The 25088-nt window shown below is 49.0% G+C and overlaps 1 protein-coding gene across 3 annotated transcripts in view; it reads right to left on the bottom strand.

Moving 5' to 3' along the window:
* LOC132835941 (ras GTPase-activating protein nGAP-like) overlaps positions 1-25088 on the bottom strand; it is a 102523-nt gene that overhangs the window by 3572 nt on the left and 73863 nt on the right. For all 3 annotated transcript variants that reach the window (XM_060855070.1, XM_060855071.1, XM_060855072.1), the window contains 11 exons: positions 24947-25045; positions 21656-22204; positions 18659-18803; positions 16023-16167; positions 14095-14331; positions 13290-13491; positions 11745-11845; positions 8627-8999; positions 7295-7426; positions 6415-6587; positions 4745-4829 (listed from right to left, as the gene is read on the bottom strand). In XM_060855070.1, the coding sequence (XP_060711053.1) occupies positions 4745-4829; positions 6415-6587; positions 7295-7426; positions 8627-8999; positions 11745-11845; positions 13290-13491; positions 14095-14331; positions 16023-16167; positions 18659-18803; positions 21656-22204; positions 24947-25045 (2241 nt within the window). The remainder of the gene's footprint in view (positions 1-4744; positions 4830-6414; positions 6588-7294; positions 7427-8626; positions 9000-11744; positions 11846-13289; positions 13492-14094; positions 14332-16022; positions 16168-18658; positions 18804-21655; positions 22205-24946; positions 25046-25088) is intronic.

The raw sequence follows: 25088 nt of genomic DNA, 5'->3' as shown, positions 1-25088 counted from the left end.
TGTGGTCTCACCAGGGCCCTGTACAGCTGCAGAAGAACCTCTTTGCTTCTATACTCAATCCCTCTTGTTATGAAGGCCAGCATGCTATTAGCCTTCTTCACTACCTGCTGTACCTGCATGTTTACCTTCATTGACTGGTGTACAAGAACACCCAGATCTCTCTGTACTGCCCCTTTACCTAAATTGATTCCATTTAGGCAGTAATCTGCCTTCCTGTTCTTGCCACCAAAGTGGATAACCATACATTTATCCACATTAAACTGCATCTGCCATGCAGCTGACCACTCACCTAACTTGTCCAGGTCACCCTGTAATCTCCTAACACCCTCCTCACATTTCACCCTGCCACCCAGCTTAGTATCATCAACAAATTTGCTAAGTTATTACTAATACCATCTTCTATATCACTAATACATATTGTAAAAAGCTGCGGTCCCAGTACAGATCCCTGCGGTACCCCACTGGTCACTGCCTGCCATTCCGAAATGGAGCTGTTTATCACTACTCTTTGTTTCCTATCAGCCAACCAACTTTCAATCCAAGTTAGTACTTTGCCCCCAATACCATGTGCCCTAATTTTGCTCACTAACCTCCTATGTGGGACTTTATCAAAAGCTTTCTGAAAGTCCAGGTACACTACATCTACTGGATCTCCCTTGTCCATCTTCAGAGTTACATCCTCAAAAAATTCCAGAAGATTAGTCAAGCATGATTTCCCCTTCATAAATCCATGCTGACTCTGACCTATCCTGTTACTACTATCCAGATGTGCCGTAATTTCATCCTTTATAATAGACTCCAGCGTCTTTCCCACCATTGAGGTCAGACTAACTGGTCTATAATTTCCTGCTTTCTCTCTCCCACCTTTCTTAAAAAGTGGTACAACATTAACCACTCTCCAATCCTCAGGAACTGATCCCGAATCTATCGAACTCTGGAAAATCATCACCAACGCATCCACGGTTTCCCGAGCCACTTCCTTCAGTTCCCTGGGATGTAGACCATCAGGCCCCGGGGACTTATCAATCTACAGACCTAACAGTCTCTCCAACACCAATTCCTGGCAAATATAAATTCCCTTCAGTTCAGGTCCTTCAGCCACTGTTACCTCAGGGAGATTGCTTGTGTCTTCCCCAGTGAACACAGATCTGAAGTACCAATTCAATTCTTCTGCCATTTCTTTGTTCCCCGTAATATATTCCTCTGTTTCTGTCTTCAAGGACCCAATTTTAGTCTTAAACATTTCTTTGCCTTTCACATATCTCAAAAAGCTTTTACTATCCTCCCTTATATTATTGGCCAGTTTACCTTCGTACCTCATTTTTTCTCTGCGTATTTCCTTCTTAGTAATCCTCTGTTGTTCTTTAAAAGCTTCCCAGTCCCCCGTTTTCCCACTTATCTTTGCTATGTTATACTTTTTCTCTTTTAACTTTATATTTTTCTTAACTTCCCTCATCAGCCACGGCCACCCATGCCTCCTCCTAGGATCTTTCTTCTTTTTTGGAATGAACTGATCCTGCATCTTCCGCATTATACCCAGAAATATCCGCCATTGTTCCTCCACTGTCATCCCTGCTAAGGTATTGCACCATTGAACTTTGGCCAGCTCCTCCCTCATAGCTCCGTAGTTCCCTTTATTCAACAGAAATATTGTCACTTCCGAGTGTACCCTCTCCCTCTCAAATTGCAGATTGAAGCTTATTGTATTATGGTCACTACTTCCCAATGGCTCCTTCACTTCGAGGTCCCTGATCAATTCTGGTTCATTACACAATACCAGATCCAGAATTGCCTTCTCCCTGGTCTGCTCCAGCACCAGCTGCTCTAAGAATCCATCTCGGAGGCACTCCACAAAGTCTCTTTCTTGAGGTCCAATACCATCCTGATTCTCCCAGTCTACCTGCATGTTGAAATCCCCCATAACAACTGTAGTAACATCTTTGCGACAGGCCAATTTCAGCTCCTGATTCAACTTACATCCGACATCCAGACTACTGTTTGGGGGCCTGTAGATAACTCCCAAGAGGGTCTTTTTACCCTTAGTATTTCACAGCTCTATCCACACTGACTCTACATCCCCTGATTCTAGGTCCACCCGCACAAGGGACTGAATATCATCCCTTACCAACATGGCCACCCCACCCCCTCTGCCCGTCAGTCTGTCCTTACGATAGCACGTATAGCCTTGAATATACATTTCCCCGGCCCTGTCCACTTGAAGCCACATCTCAGTTATCCCCACAATATCGTATCTGCCAATTTCCAAAAAAGCCTCAATACTGTACCAACCCTTTCACTTAGTTTCCTTCTTCAGCCCTTTCCCCAAGGGACGAGCAGTTGAGATACTGGTTAGACTAAGAATAGATATAAAGGTGATGCTAGTCACATGGGTGGCATGGTGGCTCAGTGGTTAGCACTGAGTTCGATTCGACCCTTGGGTCACTGTCTGTGTGGAGTTTGCACATTCTCCTCCCACAGTCCAAAGATGTGGATGCTTTGGAGAGGGTTCAGAGGAGGTTTACCAGGATGCTACCTAGACTGGAGGGCTTATTTTATGAGGAGAGGTTGACTGGGCTCGGACTTTTCTCATTGGAGAAAAGAAGGAGGAGAGGGGACCTAATTGAGATATACAAGACAATGAGAGGCATAGATAGAGTCGATAGCCAGGGACTATTTCCCAGGGCAGAAATGGCTAACACGAGGGGTTATAGTTTCAAGCAGTTTGGAGGAAAGAATAGAGGGGATCACAGAGAGTTGTGAGAGCATGGAATGCGTTGCCAGCAGCAGTTGTGGAGGCAGGGTCATTGGGGACATTTGAGAGGCTCCTGGACATGCATATGGTCACAGAAATTTGAGGGTCAGTGGTGGGCAACATCGTGGGCTGAAGGGCCTGCTCTGTGCTGTACTGTTCTATGTTCTATGTTCTATGTGCATAATAGGGTGGATTGGCCATGCTAAATTGTCCATAGTGTCCAGGGATTGCAAGTTACGCGGATTATTTTTGGGAAATGCAAGGTTATAGGGAGGGAGGGAAGCTCTTTAGAAGGTCAGTGTGGATTCGATGGGTTGAATGGCCTGCTTCTGCACTGTAGGGACTCTATGACATTAGCAGAAAAAGGCAGGCACAGGGTAGATTCAGTGTAATGGAGTAAGTGTAGACGTTGTAAGAAATAAAATGGAGGAGTAGCAGAATCTAAAAGTTGAGGAGGAGTCTCCGGTCTACTTTGTCAAAGGTGGAGTGACCAGGGAGCTTGTAGAATCATATAGCACAGAAACAGACCCTTCAGTCCAACTCATCCACGCTAATTAAGTTTCCCAAACTAAACTCGTCCCACTTCCCTGTATTTGGCCCATATCCCTCTAAACTTTTCCCAAGTGTCCTTTAAACATTGTAACTGTACCTGCATCTACCACTTCCTCTGGCAGTTCATTCCACACACAAACCACCCTCAGGGTGAAAATGTTACCTCCCAGGTCCCTTTTAAGTCTTTCTCCTCTCACCTTAAAAATATACCCCCTAAGGTTTGAACGCATCCACCCTAGAGAAAAGACCTTTGCTATTCACCTTACCCATGCCCCTCACGATTTTATACGCCTCTGTAAGGTCACCCCTCACACTCCTACACACCAGTGAAACAATCCCAGCCTTTCCCTATAACTCAAACCCTCCATTCCAGGCAACATCCAGGTCAATCTTTTCTGAACCCTCTCCAATGTAATAACATTCTTCCTCTAGCAGGGTGAGCTCTGTAATCCAAGCTGTAGACACCTGGGATCAGGCAAATCTCCTAAAAAGGTGTAGGGGCATTCCTAAATAGGTAATCAGGAGGTTTAGATTAGATTGCCTACAGTGTGGAAGCAGGCCCTTCGGCCCAACCAGCCCTCTAGGGGGGGTAACCCACCCAGACCCATTTCCCTAACACTACGGGCAATTTAGCATGGCCAATTCACCCTAACCTGCGCATCTTTGGACTGTGGGAGGCAACCGGAGCACCCAGAGGAAACCCACGCAGACACGAGGAGAATGTACAAACTCCACACAGTCAGTTGTCCAAGGCGGGAATTGAACCTTGGACCCTGGTGCTGTGAGGGAGCAGTGCTAACCACTGTTCCACCATGAAATAACGATGGCAGGTAAGGTTAAACATAATCCAAAGAGATTCTATAAGTACATTAAGAGCTAAAGATAATCCATGGAGAGAGAATAGGGCCTCTTAAAGATCAACGAGATAGTTTATGTGTGGAACAACAGGAGATAGGAGAGATATGAAATGGTTATGTGTATGAGGGGGAAGGGCAGTTAGGAATAGGGACACTGAGCAAGAAAAACAAGCGACTAAGAAGATTGTCAAGGCACTGGAGAGGGGACGGAGAGGGTCCAGCAGCCCAGGGATGTAGGAATCCGGATATGTGCAGAGATTGGGAAAAATGTGATGGTTCTCCCAGGAGCAGAGGGGGTTAAGGCGAAATCTAACAGAGGTGACCGGGAAATGGGGCCGGGTGTGGGGGGGGGGGGGGGGGGGGGAGGTGAGAAACTGGTTCCTCTGATAACCAGAGGTCACCAGTTGTAATGGATTGGTTAGAAACCTAAAGGGGGAGCAAGGAGGAATGGTTTCAGACAGGGGAGGAGCGATGAGATATGGAGCTCACCTGAAAGCAGGGCTATGCTGGATTTTGGGATTACATTAGAGCACTCCAAAAAGTGGGCAAGCTCACAAAGAACAGTTTGGCAGATAATACTCACCAAAGACTCAATCTTCTGCTGGTTCTGAGCAGCAACCTCGAACCTTTCAATGTCCTTCTTCCTCTCCTCTTCAACTGCTTCCAATCTGGAACATTTGGGGAACATTTTCACATCAGGGTCAGGTCAGGACAATGAGAACACATGTAATGGCGGGTGAATGGAAATAGGAGAGAAAGGTCGAGAGTGAGAGTGAAAATAAAGGCGAGGGAGTAATCTGAGGAACAGAACACAGAGTTTGGCAGTACAGATTGCCAAGCTATAGAACATAGAACATAGAACATAGAAAAATACAACGCAGTACAGGCCCTTCGGCCCTCGATGTTGCGCCGACCCAAGCCCACCTAACCTACACTAGCCCACTATCCTCCATATGTCTATCCAATGCCCGTTTAAATGCCCATAAAGAGGGAGAGTCCACCACTGTTACTGGCAGGGCATTCCATGAACTCACGACTCGCTGAGTAAAGAATCTACCCCTAACATCTGTCCTATACCTACCACCCCTTAATTTAAAGCTATGCCCCCTCGTAATAGCTGACCCCAAAGGTGGAAAAAGGTTCTCATGGTCAACCCTATCTAAACCCCTAATCATCTTGTACACCTCTATCAAGTCAACCCTAAACCTCCTTATCTCCAATGAGAACAGCCCCAAGTGCCTCAGCCTTTCCTCATACGATCTTCCTACCATACCAGGCAACGTCCTGGTAAACCTCCTCTGCACCCGTTCCTGTGCCTCCACATCCTTCCTATAGTATGGCGACCAAAACTGCACACAATACGCCAGATGTGGCCGCACCAGAGTCTTATACAACTGCAACATGACCTCAGGACTCCGGAACTCAATTCCTCTCCCAATAAAGCCCAGTACACCATATGCCTTCTTCACAGCACTATTTACCTGGGTGGCAACTTTCAGAGATTGACGCACATATCCTCAATGGACATTCACTGTAATGAGATTGATGCATTGGGGGTCGCTGTTTCTAAAACGGAAATCTTTAAAATGTGTGCTGGCTGTAACACAATTACAGCATCAACACTTTAAGCGCTGTTTCTCAACCGTGATTTTTCTATAACTCGGGGATACACAAGAACGCAACCATCACATTCTAGAACTGACTGCTTTTAAAGTAGGAGAAAGTGAGAGCTGCAGACACTGGAGATCAGAGTCGTGAGTGTGGTACTGGAAAAGCACAGCAGGTCAGGCAGCGTCCAAGGACCAGGAGAGTTGACGTTTCAGGCATTAGCTCTTCATCAGGAATGCTCATTCCCCACGCAAACCACTCTCTGTGTAAAATAATTGCTTGTCATGTCCTTTTCCAATCTCTCTCCTTTCATCTTGATGCCCTCTAGTCTTGAACTCCCCCACCGTAGGGAAAAGATACCTGCCCTTCACCGTATCTAAACCTGTCATGATGTTACGAACTTCTACAAGGTCACCTGTCAGCCTCCGACGCTCCAGGGACAAAGGTCCCAGCCTGACCAGTCTCTCCTAATAACTCAAACCCTCCATACCCGCCAACATCCTGGTAAATCTCTTCTGAGCTCTCTCCAGCTCGATAATATCATTCCAGGACTGGACACAGTACTCCAGAGGAGGCCTCACTAACGTCCTGGACAATGTCAACTGAGTTGGACAATGAGCTTTTTAAGTACTAACCCGCCCTTACCTGGTGCTCAGGTCCTTAATTTGTTTGTCTTTTTCTTCCAGTTGGTTTTTCTGCCTCTCCTCGTTCTCCTGGAGGACTCTCTGAACGTGCTCATCAATGCGGCTCTGAAACTGCTTCAGTTCCTCGTTGATGGTCTGCACGTTTTCCTGGAGGTGTGAAATGTCTTGCTCATGCTGGGGAAGGGGATGGGAGGGAGGGAACAAGGGGAGATGTTATTAGCTTCTCGACAGGGATTTGAACATTTTGCATTTCTAGGCCAGCTGGGAATTCTGGGAGAGAGAGAGAGACATCAAACCTGGACTGGAGAATGTTGAAGGATTGAATCAAAGCTGACTACTGCCAACTCTAATGCCACTGCCCATTCCTCCCCTATCCATGGAAACGCTAACCACACAGTATTAGAGCCAGGATGGGGCAGGTCTACAGCACTGCGGGTAACGTCACTATCTCTGAGCTAGAAGCTGCGGATCCCTCGATGTGGACACAGAAGGTGAGTGGGTCTAACACGGCCAAAATTGGGAAAGATCCTAGGCCAAGCCATGGAACAGTGAGAAGGTGTGCTCTGCTCTCACACCCCTCAGCTCCAGACTACTCTCCACTGATCCCCAGCCTCGGGTGAACAAAACATAGAAATCAGCTGGATGTCTGAAAGAACTACAGATCACTGCATGTCAGGATGGACACTTGATGGAGCTAGCTGGAGGGTAGCCAATGCATTCTGGCAAGGAACTCTTGAATTGATATAGTGCCTTTCACAACCTCAGGAATCCCCAAAGTGCTTGACTTTGATCAGCCCTGAAACCAGCCCAGTGGTAAAGGTAGGAGCCAATCAAAGGTAGGTAGCTCATCAAAACCAAATGTCGGTTTCCAGCCTGATTACCTTCTCAAAGGGCTTGAAGTCTTGTCTTCCTCCCTCTGTCTGACAGGACCACTCCTCGTGTCCAGAGATGCGCTCCCATGGGACTTGGGATTTTCTGAATGAGTCAACGGGCATCAGGCGCGGGTTATGACCCTGTCACAGACACAGAGAGTTGGCTATTCAGACACATGCATTAACAATTCTCCCGATCTGCTCAAAACCAAACCCAGGAGTGAGGTTGGAGGGGGTGGGGGGGGCAATGGGTGGGCAAGAGAGTACACAGCATGAGGTCAATTCGGACAATAAAGGCCGAAAATTTGCATCAACCAATAGGAAGGTTTGTTTAGCCTCAGACATTGGTATGTTAGACTTGACTCTAGCCAATGGACAAAGAGTGAGCCAATGGCTCCATTCTGGATTGACACATGGAGACGTTCCATTGGTTGCTATTAATTGTAGATTTAGAAGGCCGCACTTTTGTTCTCTTCCAAATGCCTCATGGCTATGAAGACCTCTATCAACCCATTCCTCCTCACCGTCCCGTTTGGTCTTTCCCGACCGTCACAGCCTCTCTGTTGTGCCTTTGTCCCACCATCTGATGTTGAGTATTGTTTGAAGCCTCTACATTCTTGGTATGACCTGGGAGATCAGGGCAGTGCACAATGCTGCAGTTCTGCCAGGGAGCGACTCAGTGATGGAGAGAGACCAGGTAGGGTCAGGGCTGGTTTCCCTATAGTGGAGGGAGTGGGTGGGGAACCTGATTGAGGTGTCCACAGTTCTGAGGGTCACAGGCAGAGTAGATTGGGAGACACCTCTTCCCTTTCGAGGGTTCAATGACCGGGAGTTGTGGTGTGAAGGGCAGGGGCAGGAAGTTTTGGGGGAGAGGTTGAGGAAAAGATTTTTCGCTCAGAGGGTGGTGGGGAGCTGGAACTCACACATTAAAAGCAATGTCAGGAACCCTCAAGACATTTGGAATTTCTTGAAACGGGCACCACAGGAAGTCATGGAGACAGGCCAAATGCTGGCAGATGGGATTAAGGTTGATAGACACTTGATGACCAGTATAAAATCAATGGGCCGAAGGGCCTTTTACCACATTGTTATAAACTCTATGATGCTATGATCTAACCATGGTCCCGTGCAAGTTTAATACTGCATCCTTGGTTAGCAAATGTACTTCACTAGAAATATACCCCCTCCTCCCACCCCCATCTGGGGTATAGTGCTCCTGCGTCCCTCTTTACAGGAGTTTGGGGATCTGTTACATCTTCCTAGTGTTTCAGCATAAACTCAGTGGCATCGACGTGCACAGGGTAGCATTCAGAGATAGCCTCTGAGGAACAAGACCATTACCTGTATCCTGAGGCGTGGATTGCTCTGTGGGCAGGTGTGCGATGACTTTAGGGACTGGGTAACAGAGAGGGGAGTCTTGGTCAGGGTAGAGTAAGATCTGTCCGGCAGGTTTGTGAGTATGTCTTCCTTGGCATGCCCTTGCACTTTGGATACCGTTTCCAGCGTTGAGTGTTGCCGGGAGATGTTGGGTCGTTTGCGAGCTGGTGCACTCTGGGTCCGTTTCACCACAGACATTCCCTTGTCTTGTTTGCCATTACTCTTCACATGCTGCTGCTCCTCCTGTGCACACTTGTTCAGGCTTAGTAATGATGCACTCACTGTTTGGACATTCTTGGGAGCTACATAGACCGGCTTGTCGTCCCGGCAATACTCACTGGAAGGAAAGGTAGCGTGTGTAAGGACTGTGCAACGTACTGGCAACATCTTCATCTGGGATCCACCCTGAACCCTCCCACAGGGAAAAGGGCTGATATGGGTGGAGACACACAGACACACACACACACACACACAGATACAGACACACACACACATAGACACAGGCACACACAGACACAGACACACACAGATACACACACACACACACACACACAGACGCATACAGACATAGACACACACACACAGACACACACACAGACACAGATACACGCGCACACACACATACACACACAGATGCACACACGCACACACAGATACACGCACACAGACACACACATACATGCACGCACACATGCACACACACATACGCACACACAGATACACGCACACATGCACGCACACACACGCACACACACGCACACAGACACACACACATACAGACACAGACACACACATAGACACAGACTCACACAAATACACGCACACACAGACACACACACACAGACACAGACACAGATGCATACAGACACACACACAGACACAGATACACGCACAGATACACGCACACAGACACACACATACACACACGCACACATGCACACACATACGCACACACAGAAACACGCACGCACACATGCACGCACACACACACGCACACACGCACACACACACATGAACACATGCACATGCACACACGCGCACACACAAATGCGAATACAGACACACATACAAGCATGCACACAGACACACATGCGCACACGCATGCGCGCGCACACACATAAGCGCATGCACACGCACACATACATGCATGCACACACACGCACACACATGCACACACACACACCCGTACACACACGCGCGCACACACACAAGCGTGCACATAGACACACATGCACACACACATGCAAACACACGCACAGACGCACACGCACCTGCACACACGCACATACACGCACACACACACACGCACACACACGCACACACACACGCACACAAGCGCGCACACAGACACACACAAGCACGCAGAGACACACAAGTGCACGTGCACACACACACAAGCGCACACGTAGACACACAAAAACAAGCACAGACACACATGCACGTACATGCAAGCACACACGCACACATACACAGACACAAGCGTGCGCACACAGACACACAAACACTTACATGCATGTACACGTGCACACAAGCACACGTACACACACAGACACATGCAGACACACACACAGACACACGCACACATGCACTTGTACACAGACACACACACAGACACATACACACACAAACACATACACATGACAGAAAAAAACACACCCCTTTGGTCATTTTCCAAACTACACAGTAGCCAGCTAGATACTCAGTCCCCTATCCTGATATTGCAACATCCTATTGGGCGACATTCTTCAGTGAACCCTTTGACCCAATAATTCAATGGAAATATGCCACTAATCCCCTTACATCACCTTCAGAACACACCTCCTGACCCTGCATTCGATTTTGTTTGACTTCTCAATTTTACTCATGACCAATTATAGACCAGACATAGGGGAGACAATGTGCTCGTGGTATTATCGCTGGATTATTCATTCTGAAACTCAGTTAATGTTCTGGAGACCCAGGTTCCAATCCTGCTCTGGTAGCCAGTCGAATTGGAATTCAATAAAAAAAAATCCAAAATTAAGGGTCTAATGATGACCATAAAGCCATTGTCAATCTTTGGAAAAAGCCATCTGGTACTCTAACGTCCTCGAGGGATGGAAATTGCCATCCTTACTCGGTCTGGCCTACATGTGACTCCAGGCCAACAACAATGTGGCTGACTCCGAACTGCCCTCTGGAATGGGCAATAAATGCTGGGCTGGCTCGTGATACCCACACCCCACTTAAAAAAGACAACATTTGATCTTGATTTTACATCCTGATCCACCTGGTTCATGAGACAGGGAATGGGACTCCGAAAGAGAATACAGTTACACCCCTTGGAACGCTGATTCAGTTGAAATGTGCAAGATATGAAGGGAAGGAGATAAGACAGAAACTATTCCCAGTGGTCAGGCAGTTTTGAACAGCAAGATGGGAATCGACAATGAAAGCCAGAGTTTTCAGGAGGGAAGTTAAGAAACACCTCTCAAGGGGCAAGAGAACATTAAAACCTTCTTTTGCACACAGCAATGGACATTGGTTACATGGAAAGCTGGTGATGGGTAGAATCTTATCAACAAAACATGCTAAAGGGAGCTGGGGGGACAAAAGGTGTACTTGCTAAGCTGTGGATCAGCGACAGAAAGCTGTCGAGACCCAGCCACTGAGAGTCTCTGAGACTGAGATAGTGAGGTTTTTGATTAGTAAGGGGATGAGGAGGGTGGGAGAATGGGACTGAGACAAACATCAGACATGACTGAAAGGCAGAGCTGGTCCAGTGAGCCAAGTGGCCTTATGCGGCCCCCATATCTTGTCTTATCGATCGAAATTGAAGGTTGGAACCTGTTTGAGGGGCTGAATGGTCTGTTCCTGCTATTGGTCCCTGTACTTGACAAGCTTGTTGGAATTACTCTTCTGAAATCACCCCACAATTCCGGGAATCCTGGTCTACTGCCTACCCCACCTCCGTTAGTAAGGGTTATTCAGACTTATTTCTGATGAAGGGCTTATGCCCGAAACGTCGAACCTCCTGCTCCTTGGATGCTGCCTGACCTGCTGCGCTTTTCCAGCAACACATTTTCAGCTTATTCCGACTTACCCAAAGTCTTGGTAATGTATCAGTGGTATGTTTGAGTTTTTCAGAGAGTGGGTGATTCCATTGAGAATGGCGGGGAGAGGTCTCAGTCTGCCCAGTTCTCGCTGTAGGCGATGGCAACGACAGGGTGCAGTAAGAATAGACATGAAAGGGGGGGAGAAAACATTAGTCAGGCAGCAACACGAGTTGCAAGTTACGTCATTTTAAAAAGACATTTATTAATCATCATGTTTAGGAATATCAAAGGAGTTCGGTTGCAGCCAACTCCACTTACCTCCCCCCTTCTTATCCTCCTCCCAACCCCCGTCCCTCGGAAATATTTCTCCAACCCTAAATCTTTCGAGCCCAGCTTTTGTTCGCCTACCCTGGTTCTCTCCCTGATAGAGAAACAGAAGCTGCTGGAAAAGCTCACAGCTGTTCTGAGGAAGGGTCACCAGACCCAGAAACGTTAACTCTGATTCCTCTCCACGGATGCTGCCAGACTTGCTGAGCTTCTCCAGCAACGTCTGTTCTCGTTTCTGAGGTACAGCTTGCACAGTTCCTTCAGGTTTTAATCTTCTTGATCGGTTCAGAGACAAAACTTTGCAAGATTCCTACTGGGATAAAGAGCTGAAAAATGTGTTGCTGGAAAAGCGCAGCAGGTCAGGCAGCATCCAAGGGACAGGAGATTCGACGTTTCGGGCATAAGCCCTTCTTCAGGAAGGCTTATACCCGAAACATCGAATCTCCTGTCCCGTGGATGCTGCCTGACCTGCTGCGCTTTTCCAGCAACACATTTTTCAGCTCTGATCTCCAGCATCTGCAGACCTCACTTTCTCCTACTAGGATAACACAACTGTAAAGGACTTTGGTACACCACATGATGTCTAAAAGGTGCTGGGTACAAAATAAATCCACATTGCACTTCAATGTCATTACCCCAAAGTCCATTAAAGGGAAAGTTCTCTATACAATGCCAACCACCAAACAGAAAGGAAGTGGCCATCCCCATTTGAATGTTTTTTCTAACAACACCAACTCAGTGGCTGTGAATCAGAAAACTCTCCCAGTGAGGGCTGACCAGGCTAAAGCTAGTCAAACCCATTTCTTGTTGGACTAGGAAGAGATGTCCAAGAGTCATTCTAACAGCCTTTCTCAACATGAGAGTGTTGGTTCAGGGAGTAAACCAGGGACAAAGGCAACAACTCAGGCAGAGTGGAGATGATAGAACGCCTACAGTCTGGAAACAGGCCCTTCGGCCCAACAAGTCCATACCGACCCTCCACAGAGTAACCCACCCAGACCCATTCCTCTACACTTACCCCTGACTAATACACCTAACCTACACATCTCTGGACAATTTAGCGTGGCCAATTCACTCTAACCTGCACATTTTTGGACTGTGGGAGGAAACCGGAGCACCCACACACATACACGAGGAAAATGTGCAAACTCCACACAGTCGCCTGAGGCTGGAATCGAACTCTGGTCCCGAACGCTGTGAGGCAGCAGTGCTAACCACTGAGCCACCGTGCCACCTGAAAATAACAGCAAGCTCACAACCATTACCTGCTCCAAGCGAGACATGGTGTCACAGAGAAGTAAGTGCAAGATGGACAGACCCAAACCCAGGTCAATACAGCCTTCAAACTCCGAGCTGTTGATGCTGGGCTCTGGACTGGAAATGTTTGTCAGGAAAACTTTCATGTTGTCCCAGTTTGATTCCAGGAAATTGTCCATGAAGGTCATGTAGCCCTCTTTGTCTTCAAACCTGCAGGGTGAGCAAAGACCAAAGTGGGTATCTCTGGGGAAAGCCTCAACTGGTGCAGAAACAAGACAGATACCGTGTCTCTGGGGAGGGACTGCGCACAGGTAAGGAGCAAGTCAGGCTTCGATAATTGTGGAACGTACTGTGAGATCACACCATCCCAGACTCTGATATTACCAACCCAGCCAATATCATAAATAGCGCAGCTCCCACTAGATACTTGCCAAAGGTGCATCACTCCGATAGCTTGGGATTTCAAATAAACCTGTTGGACTATAACCTGGTGCATGTGATTCCTGACTTCACCTTTTTAATGAGACCTTAAATTAAGGTGCCACCTCCCCTCTGCACTAAAAAAATCACATGGCACTATTCCAGGGGAGCACTCTCTGGTGATCTGGTCAGTGTTTGTCCCTCAATGACATTACAAAGTCAGATCATTGCTGTTTGTCGGAACTGTCTGTGCGCAAATTGGTTCCTGTGCTCCCAACGACTTGACTCTAAGAACAACTCTTTGACAGCAATACCCCAAGGCCGTGACAGGCGCTACACAAATCTTCTTCCCCCACAGATTTGTGTCCGAGCTCAGACTGACGGTGTACGTACGTGGTAAAGTTGGCCAGGTTCTGGATGACTTTGGCGATGAGCGTGAGAGTCCGCGCGGTGCTGTCGTTGGGGTACTCCTGGGTCAGACTGAATAGGCTGGGCGACATGATGGCGGGGCAGAGGAAACGCAGGAACAATGAGGCACAGATCATCCGCATCCCGAGCTCCGACTTCCTCCGACTGAGACACTGCTGCTGCCAAGTTGCGAAGATCTCCCTCAGCTCGTCAGGAAAGATGCTGTGAAAAGGGAAAGGAGGAAGAAAGGTAGGAGACACCTCCACTCGTACAAACTCGGGGCGAATCCTGACACACCTGGGATGTGCAAACTGGTGATTTGATTTTATTTATCGTCACATGTACCGAGGTACAGTGAAAAGTTTTATTTTGCAGGCACATACCCTACGATGTGCGTCAGGGTGATGGAACAGCGTGAGGAATACTATGTTACGGCTGCAGAGAAGGGGAACAAGGAGCAGGATCGATATTCAATTTCAAATTTGGAAAGTCCGTTCAGAAGCAGGGACGATGCAATTCTTAAATGTGTTGGTGCACGTACTCAAACTTTTATATCTTCCTAGTCAGGTGACGAAACGTCTGGAAATGAACCTTCCAGCTCAGTGAGCAAACCTGCATCCGAAACCTCAACCTCAGCTACAAATCTTCTCACATTCCGATTCTATACCGTCTGCCCGAAGGAGATGATGACCAGGGTGGGAGGGGTCCGGGATGATGTTGGCTGCCCTCCCGAGGCAGTGGGGAGTGTAGGTGGAGTCAGTGGATGGGAGGCTTGTGTGATGGACTGGGCTGTGCCCACCAGTCCCTGTAGTGTCTCAATCCTGGGCAGAGCAGTTGCCAAATCACACCGTGATAATCCGGATAGGACGCTTCTGTGATGCACCTATAATAATTGGCAGGAGTGTTTATGGCCATGCTGAATAACCTTAGCCTCCTGATGAAGTAGAGCGTTCACGTCACCCATTCTGGCACATCCCAGGAAAAAAACCTTTGGGATTTTGTTTTTTTTTTAATCTTGGGGTGTGAACATTGATTGCTTCATGCTTAATGGAAGCAAGACAAATGAGAGTTGTTATATTAGGGCATCAAATTCACAAGACACGGGATTGGCCCATTTCAGAGAGGATCAATCTCTCAGAAATAAGGGTTTGTCATCTCTGGAATCATCCATCCCAGAGGGCTGGATGGATATAAATGAGTTCAGCTGTTTCTTGGACATTAAAGCAGTCTAGGAGTCAAGCTTGGCTTGGTCAGAGGGTCAGACCTGGTCCAATATGTTGGGGAACATAAGCTGGAGGGACCTTCCGTCCTCCTGCTATCCTCTGATCCCTCCTCACATTCCTTTACAGGATGTCAGCATTGCTGGTCAGGCCAACATGTATCCCACGTTAAATCATCCTTGTCAGGTTGGCATTGAGGTGGAGGGAGACCTACCGCACGGTTAGAGAGGGACTTTGTCCCAGTGACTCTGAAGGAACGGCGCTATATTGCCAAGTCAGGATGGCGAGTGGCTCGGAGGGGAACTCACAGACGGCGCCCTGGCATCTGTTGCCCTTGTCCACCTCAGGGATGGAGCTCACAGGTTTGGAAGGTGTTGGCAGAAAGTGGGTACTGCTACTGTGCTGCTACTGTGTATAGGTATTGAAGGGAGTGAACGTCGAAAAATGGTGGATGTGGTGCCAATCAAAAGGGGGTTGCTTTGTCCCAGATGGTATTGAGCTTCTTGAGTGTTGCTGGAGCTGCCCCCATCCAGGCCAATGGGGAGTATTCCATCACCCTCCTGACTTGTAGATGGCGGACAGGCTTTGGGGAGTTGGGAGGTGTGTTACTCACTGAAGGATTCCCCTGACCCGCCCTCGTAGCCACTGCGTTCAGATGGCTGGTCCAGGTGAGTTTTTTTTTAATGTACTCACCAATGCGAATCTGTGATTTGCCGAAACGCCTCTTCACAGACGGCCTTCATATTGGCTTGGTTCTCTGACACGTCATTGGCTGGACATTTGTTGGGATCGACTTCATAATTTTCCTCTGGATTGTAAAGCCTGGTCACAAAGTCTCCTGCGGATGACACCGAGGGAGATTAAAGCCCGCCTTAACACAGCGCCAGAATCCTCCAGCCTGGACGGAGCTGGGGGACCTCCAGGAGACTAACTACTCTCAGAACCCCTCTCCCCTGCTTCGGAACGCCACTCCCCCTGTTATTCAAGTTCTGAAAAACGAGGGTCGCGACCTCACCTGGGAGAGCAGAACCATCAGGGGGAGTTGTAAGAGATAGGGGTGGCACTAATGCCAAGGTCCAGGCAGTGCCAGGGTGCCTGCTTGTTCCACTCTTCCCCCCCCCTCACCCCGGACCTGTCTTTGCAGCGAGCTGTTAGGAAGGAATGGCCTTTATCGCAAGATGGCTCAAGCATAATCGAGTCTTGCTGCAGCTGTACGGGGCCTTGGCGAGGCCATACCTGGAGTACTGCGTTCTGTTTTGGTCACCATGCCAGGGATAAGGTACACGTATCACAGAGGGCATGTTGTGAAGACCCACCCGCCTGAATCCTGGGAACTATGAGGAGAAACTGGGTCCATATTCTCGGGAGTTTCAAAGAACGAGAGGGGATCTGAAGATAGGACCGATGCAGGGCTAGGGTGGGGGAGGGCAATGAGGCGGGCTGGTGGTGGCAGTGGTCCAGAACTAGGGGTCATTCAAGGCCTCAATGGGCTAATACAGAATGAGATAAGGAGATGTGCTTCAGTCAGAGTTTGGGTGATCCTGTGGGATTCCCAACAAATGAGACCATGGAGGCAAAATTAAGAAGGATGAGGTAGATCTCGAGAGGCTAATGGGGTCAAGGGTAGAGGGGAGACACTGGGAGTGCAGTGAGACAGGGGGATCAGCCATGGTTCTATTGAATGGCAAGGGCAGACTCAATGGGCTGAATGGCCCATTCTCGCTCCGATGTTTTGTGTGTGTGTGTGTGTGTGTGTGTGTGTGTGTGGGCCATAATGACTTCACAACATCTCAAAGCCTAGTCCTGACGATGTCCCCAGTCAGCATCTCTCGGCCAGGCTGAGGCCTGAACCCAACCTGCTGAGGATTGAAGAATGCCCCTGGGTCTCCACAGCAGTCACTTCAAGATAGTCAAGATGCCTATAGACTAACAGGCCCATGCTTGGGAGCAGCTCCGACAAAGTAAAGGATCTGGTGAGTCCATGATAGAATAATATTTTTTACAAAACACTTTAAAAACCCAAAGTTTTCATATTTACACAATATTGTATAGACAACGCAACAGAGTTGTGAATGTCTGGTGGGGGAAGCAGAGACATTGGAGACATTTAAGCGACTGCTGGACAGGCACGTGGATAGCAGTGAGTTGAGGGGTGCGTAGGTTAGATTATTTTCATTTAGATTAGGAATAATCCTGGGCACAACATTGTGGGCCGAAGGGCCTTTTCTGTGCTGTACTTTTCGATGTTCTAGGTTCCAACGCAAGAACTGTGATAGAGATATGCTAAATGTTACCACATTGATTTAATGTGTGGCTTTGTGAGGCCCAGGGTTATTGTTAATTTTCAAGCATAAAAACGGGCTGCTTTGGGGTAATAATTCAGCAAGACTGAAGAATCACAGATATGAAGTGGGGAGGGACTGTATAAATGGAGAGAAAATTCAGCCAAGATAGGAAGAGAGATGTTCCATGTGGCAGGAACAGGTGGAAGCAATGGGCGTCCCTGGGCATTCCTGCTTGTGGATTTTGGGAAGAAGATAGCAGGTTGTAATGGGCTGAGGGGACTTTGAACTTGGAGACTGGGGCTGTTTTCCCTGGAGCGTCGGAGGCTGAGGGGTGACCTTATAGAGGTTTACAAAATTATGAGGGGCGTGGAGAGGATAAATAGACAAGGTCTCTTCCCCTGGGGTAGGGGAGTCCAGAACTAGAGGGGCATAGGTTTAGGGTGAGAGGGGAAAGATATAAAAGGGACCTGAAGGGGAACTTTTTCACACAGAGGGTGGTACGTGTATGGAATGACCTCCCAGAGGAAGTGGTGGAGGCTGGTACAATTACAACATTTAAAAAGCATGAATAGGAAGGGTTTGGAGGGATATGGGCCAAGTGCTGGCAAATGGGGAGAGATTCATTTAAGATATCTGGTCAGCATGGATGAGATGGACCGAAGGGCCTGTTTCTGTGCTGTACATCTCTCTGAATCTATGTGTTGTTCCAGTGAACATGGGCAAACCTCTCGTTATGATGTGAGGAGCCACTAGATGGCAGGAGTCTCATGCCCAAACTTGCTCTAATGGGTCCATCTATTCGTGACCAATCAGAGACTCCGAGTCAGGTGGATTGGCATGAAACCAGGTAGCCCTGCTCACACCAAGAGTGATGCCAATCTACTGGATGGTTTGGGGTTGGTGGTTAGTTGATGAAGCCTCCAGGATTTGGTGACTCCAATCCCAGCCTCCATGAGGTGAAGGTCATCTCCCTCTCCATCGCCCACCCACCCGCCCACCCAGCTCTCCCCGCTCCATCCCACACCACGACCCCATCGATCTTACCCAGGGTTTCGATCAGGTACTTCTGTCCAACCAGCTTCATGTATTCATCGATGGCTTTGGTAGCCAAGGTGTTCTCCCGGAAGAGCACGGAATGTTTCTCCTCGCAGCGGTCAACCTCCACCATCCCCAACTCAATCAGGAAATCCTACATGGCAGGGACAGAAGAGTTACGGCCATGAGCCCATCAGATAGGAGTCCAATTCCATTTAAATAAGACTAAGGGACCAGGGTCCTAGGGTGAGGAGATGCTGGAACAGTGTCGATGTTCCGTAGACCCTAATTCCATTCTCCTCCCCATCCGGCTTGCGCATCTTTTCAGGAAGAATACAAAATGCGCACTTGCTTTCCCTGGGCATTTCCTGGTCACATGTCCTCAATGTCCTGCTCAGACATGACCCCATGTCCAGCTCAGTCTCCCAGTCCCACCAGAGCAGGGTGCACGTTCTGCCCATCGCCTCTGTGTTGGCACACTGAATGAGCAACACCTGTTGGATTGATTCAGAGCTGTGCCCACACGTTACTCAGTATGTTGGGCACAGCAACAAAATGGACAATAATTTGCATATCGCCCTTTGACCGGGAAAGGCTTGGGCATACAATTGGTGCTCAGTTTAACACCGACATTCAGTATCTCTGAGCTAATTGCTTTCTGTCCAATTCCCCAAACCGTGAGTGTAAATCTCAAACACAAACCCACAATCAGGGCTCTGATTTAGACAGGATTTGAATCCTAAGTTCCAACCAGCTCCCAGAATGAGGAGAAAGCAAATCACTGCAGATGCTGGAATCTGTTCTGAGAGTAACAAATGCTCAGAGATCTCAGCGGGTCCGGCTGCATTCCAGGAGAGAGAGAGAGAGCGAGCGAGCTAACGTTTCGAGTCAAGATGCAGAGTCACCTAGCCCCAGAATGAGGTCAGTGGGAGGGAGGAACCTGGTGATACAGCAAATCAGGAAGCTCTCACTCCATCACTCGGCCCAGGGATCAAACTGAGCTCAGATTCTTTCTGCAGGGGCATGAAACCGGTTTGGCTAGAATCTAGGCAACTCTGTGAAAATAAAATTGAACAATTTTCCTCACCAATCAAGCCTCATTTGTAGAGTGCAGACTGTGTGGGAAATGGGTCTCATACGATTGTAGAACAGTACGGCACTAAAGAAGGCCATTTGGTCTATTGTTTATAAACTAGCCCTCCAAATGAAGCAAATCAGGGCAAGACTTACACACTTAATGGTAAGGTCCTAGGGAGTGTTGCTGAACAAAGAGACCTTGGAGTGTAGGTTCATAGCTCCTTGAAAGTGGAGTCACAGGTAGGTAGGATAGTGAAGAAGGCGTTTGGTATGCTTTCCTTTATTGGTCAGAGTATTGAGTACAGGAGTTGGGAGGTCATGTTGCGGCTGTACAGGACATTGGTTAGGCCACTGTTGGAATATTGCGTGCAATTCTGGTCTCCTTCCTATCGGAAAGATGTTGTGAAACTTGAAAAGATTCAGAAAAGATTTACAAGGATGTTGCCAGGTTTGGAGAATCTGAGCTACAGGGAGAGGCTGAACAGGCTGGGGCTGTTTTCCCTGGAGCGTCGGAGGCTGAGGGGTGACCTAATAGAGGTTTACAAAATTATGAGGGGCATGGATATGGTAACTAGACAAGGTCTTTTCCCTGGGGTGGGGGAGTCCAGAACTAGAGGGAATAGGTTTAAGGTGAGAGGGGAAAGATATAAAAGGGACCTAAGGGGCAATGTTTTTATTTAGAGGGTGGTACGTGTATGGAATGAGCTGCCAGAGGAAGTGATGGAGGCTGGTACAGTTACAACATTTAAGAGGCATTTGGATGGGTATATGAATAGGAAGGGTTTGGAGGGATATGGGCCGGGTGCTGGCAGGTGGGACTAGATTGGGTTGGGATATCTGGTCAGCATGGACGGGTTGGACCGAAGGGTCTGTTTCCGTGCTGTACATCTCTATGAGTCTGTGACGTCCCCCTCTGTGTCAGCAACTCAAATAAAACCCCACCCTCCCTTTGCGATTCTGAACGTAGCCTCCCTGAGTAAACTGGGCCATTCCGAGGACGTGCTTAACACAGAGGGAGAGAGAAATGGTCAACGAGTCCTTCCTCAGCACCCTGACCAGAGGATTAATAACCATCATACCCTTCGGCAAGATTAGGAAGTGATAGACCCAGAGGGTCTCAATGCTGCTCTCAAGAGATAGAGAGGTGGGGGGGAGGCTGGTGGGAGAGAGAGAGAGGGTGAGAGAGAGATAGAGAGAAAGAAAGAGGGGCGGGGTGAGAGAGAGATATAGAAAGAAAGAGAGAGGGAGGGGGTGAGAGGGAGGGGGTGAGAGAGAGAGAAAGAAAGAGAGAGAGGGAGAGAGAGAAAGAGAAAGAAAGAGAGAGAGAGAGGGTGTGTGAGAGAGATAGAGAGAGAGAGAGAGTGTGAGAGTGAGAGAGGGCTGGCAATGGGTTAAGCACATCTCAGGCAAGGAGTGCAGTGCCCTCAGTGAGCCCATGGATTGAGCCCGTGCTGTTGGCATCAGTCTACTGTAAGAACCAAACCATGGAGCTGCCTGAGCGAACAAGCGGCCCGTGGAGGGGGGGGAGCAGGTCTTCCGATGGTGCAGTTACATCGAGATATTCCAGCTAGCCTTCCAGTCCACTCTGCCCAAGGCCCGGCAGGATCCTAGGCAGAGTTGTGGAAGGTTACCAAATTGTTGTGGGCAGCTCAGTGGTGAGCACTGCTACCTCCCAGCGCCAGGGACCTGGATTTGATGCCACCCTCGGGCGACTGTCTGTGTGGGGGGCTGGCACATTCTCCCCATGCCCACGTGGGTGTGCTCTAGTTCCCTCCCGCAGTCACAAAGACACGTGAGTTAGGGTGGATTGGCACATAGTGTGCCCAGGGATGGGTAAACGCGGGGATAGGGGAGGGTGAGATGCTGTTTGGAGGGTTAGTGTGGAAACAATGGGCCGAATGGCATCCGTTGGGACCCTACGACTCGTACCTTGGCTTTCCCGACGCTCTGTAGGACGTGAACCAGGGCAGAGGCCACCTCCTCCTTGTCCTTCACCTTGAGAGCCGGCTCAAGCACGGAGCACAGGGTGGTGTAGTTACAGATAAGGTACTCGGCAAACTCCTTGTAGTGTATCATCGGCAACACCTTGATGTTCTGGTACCGCAGGTTAATCCGAATGGTGGGCACATTGAGCTTGCCCTTGTTCAGGGGGGGCGCGTTGATGTTGTACCATTTCTCCATGTGTTGGCGCCCGGTCACCTCGCTCAGGGGGATGGTGACGGAGCCAAGGGCACTCATCTCCTTCCTCCTCTTGTCATCATCCCGGAAGAGGTGCAAGGTGACCTCCTTGGTGGGGGGCAGGCTGCCGAACTCAAAGTGCTCGCCCCAGAAGAGCGCCTCCTGGCTGAGCTTGCTGGTGGTGCGGGCGTACAGCGAGCCGTCGAGATGGAGCTCACAGAAGTACCTCTTCTTGGGGGTCAGGTCCTTGGCTTCATTCACCCAGAGGCTCAACATGTTCTCCACCCTCTCGCAGTTATCCTGCAACAGCAAGGCAACAGGTTACAATCCAGAGAGAGAGAGAGACTGCATTTAGGTAGCACCCTTCCCAACCACGGGGCATCCAGCAGCACCTCACAGCCAATGGTCATCATCTGGTGACAGTCTATTCATGGAATCACATAGATGGTTCAGGCCTTTCGGCCTGCCCAGACCATGCTGGACCTGCTGTCTCACAGGAAGCCTCCTCACCCCATCTCACTGCACCAACAAATCCATCAATCTATTTTCCCTGGGGCTTAGCCACATCCTTATTTACACAGGGATAGCTCATGTGTGGAATGAACTTCCAGAGGAAGTGATGGATGTGGGGACAATTACAACGTTTAAAAGACATTTGGATAAGGACATGAGTAGGAAAGGGTTTGGATAGATATGGGCCAGGAGCAGGCAGGTGGGACTAGTTTAGTTGGGATTGTCGATTAGAGTGGTGCTGGAAAAGCACAGCAGGTCAGGAAGCATCCGAGGAGCAGGAAAATCGGGCATAAGCCTTACATCAGGAATCAGGGTTTTTGCCTGAAACATCTATTCTCCTGCTCCTCGGATGCTGCCTGACCTGCTGTGCTTTTCCAGCACCACTCTAATCTTGACTCTAATCTCCAGCATCTGCAGTCCTCATTTTCGCCACGTTTGGGATTATGTTCAGCATGACACTAGTTGGACCGAAAGGTCTGCTTCTGTGCTGTATGACCCTATGGCTGACCCTACAACCTCAAACTGTGGGAGCACAATCCACATTCTCATGGCTGTCTGAGTTAAAACCTTTCTCCTGAATTCTCCGTTGGGCTCTTTCTATTGACCGACTGTAATTTCTGACTCCCCTGTAGTGTCTCATTGCAGCAATGCACTTAATAAATATCTAATGAACTTGGATATTGGTTCATCACATTTTATATTTCCCAATGGTTCAGGGAATCAGACAGCAATTAAATAAAGGGGATTCTGCTCAGACCATGCACAATGATTGATAGATGACAGAGTGGTTACAAGAGCAGGTCAGAGGCTGAGAATCCTGCAGCGAGTAACTCCCCTCCTGACTCCCCAAAGCCCGTCCACCATCTACAAGGCACTAGTCAGGAGGGTGATGGAATACTCCCCACTTGTCTGGATGGGGGCAGCTCCAGCATCACCCAAGAAGCTCGACACCATCCAGGACAAAGCAGCCCACTTGATTGGCACCACATCCTCAAACATCCCTTCCCTCCCCCACCGATGCTCAGTAGCAGCAGCAGTGTGTCCCATCTACAAGATACACTGCAGAAACTCTCCAATACTCCTTAGTCAGCACCTTCCAAACCCATGACCATTTTCATTGAGAAGGACAAGGGCACCAGATACCTGCCGCTAAAGCCCCTCACCATCCTGACTTAAAAACATACCACGGTTCCTTCAGTGTCACTGGGTCAATGGTCTGGACCTCCCACCCTAAGGGCATTGTGGGTCATGTTAAAAAGAATCATCCATGGGATGAGGACATCACTGGCTGGGCCAGTATTTATCACCCATCCCTAATTGCCCAGAGCGCAGTTAAGAATCAACCACATTAGCTGTGGCCTGGAGTGACGTGTAGGCCAGACCGAGTAAGGATGGCTGTTTCCTTCCCTCAAGGACGTGGTGAACCAGATGGGGTTTTTCCCCAGCAGTTGGTCATCATTAGATTCTTAGTTTCAGATTTTTTTATTGACTTTAGATTCCACCATCTGCAGAGGGGGGCGGGGGGGATTGAAGCCCAGCTCCACAGAACATGACCTGGCCCTCTGGATGAACAGCCCAGCGATAATACCACTCGGACATCGACTGCAGCGGTTCAAGAAGGCAGCTCACCACCTCCTTCTCCAGGGGCAACTAGGGACAGGTAATAAATGCTGGGCCCAGCCAGGGATGCTCACATCCCATGAAAAAAAAAGCAAACTCTGGACAAATGGAAGGCTCAAGATTGGTGACCATTCGACCAAGGAGCAGGATGCTGCTGCGCTTTTCCAGCAACTCTCTCAGCCAGAATCCGGTTTCCAGCATCTGCAGTCATTGCTTTTACCTAAACCATTCAAACCAATCGAAACCATTCTTTCGGTCAGAGCGGCGTGTGGTGTTGGTGTGCTCTGCTGCAGAGTGTGGTTAAGGCTGAGGAGACAAACTCTGGTTTGGTTGGGGGGATTTGGTGGGGAGGGGGGAGTGTGTTGGGAATGTGGAATTTGGAACACAAACAGGTCAGCCATGTTCCTACTGGATGGTGGAGCATTCTCAAAGGGGTGAATGGCCTCCAGGTACTCTCACGGTGGCACAGTGGTTAGCACTGCTGCCTCACAGCGCCAGAGACCCGGGTTCAATTCCCGACTCAGGCGACTGTCTGTGTGGAGTCTGCACGTTCTCCCCGTCTCTGCGTGGGTTTCCTCCCACAGTCACAAAGATGTGCGGGTCAGGTGAATTGGCCATGCTAAATTGCCCGTAGTGTTAGGTAAGGTGTAAATGTAGGGGAATGGGTGGGTTTCGCTTCGGCGGGTCGGTGTGGACTTGTTGGGCCGAAGGGCCTGTTTCCACACTGTAAGTAATCTAATCTAATCTAACCCACATGCACATATATTTGTATTTCTTCCAGCCACTGCCCTGGGGAAGTCGCTCTGAGCTGAGTTGTGCTGGAGCAGCACAGACAGGGTTTCAGTCCCGGTGTTTGTAACTGAGCCCATTGTCCTCCCACCTGCCCAGAGCAGGCTGCTGTTCTCCTACCTTGTTGGGCTGGACTGTTCGAAGAAGATTCTCTATCCATTTGTCTCTCTCAGCAGCGGATGTGCAGCCAAAACAGCGACTCCCTCTGGAGTTAATCACCTGAAACACCGAGAGTTCGAGTGTCAGACTGGTCAATGGCACA

This window comes from Hemiscyllium ocellatum, chromosome 45, assembly GCF_020745735.1.
Source record: "Hemiscyllium ocellatum isolate sHemOce1 chromosome 45, sHemOce1.pat.X.cur, whole genome shotgun sequence".
Taxonomy (NCBI): Eukaryota; Metazoa; Chordata; class Chondrichthyes; order Orectolobiformes; family Hemiscylliidae; genus Hemiscyllium; species Hemiscyllium ocellatum.
This window is presented reverse-complemented; position numbering and strand designations above follow the sequence as displayed.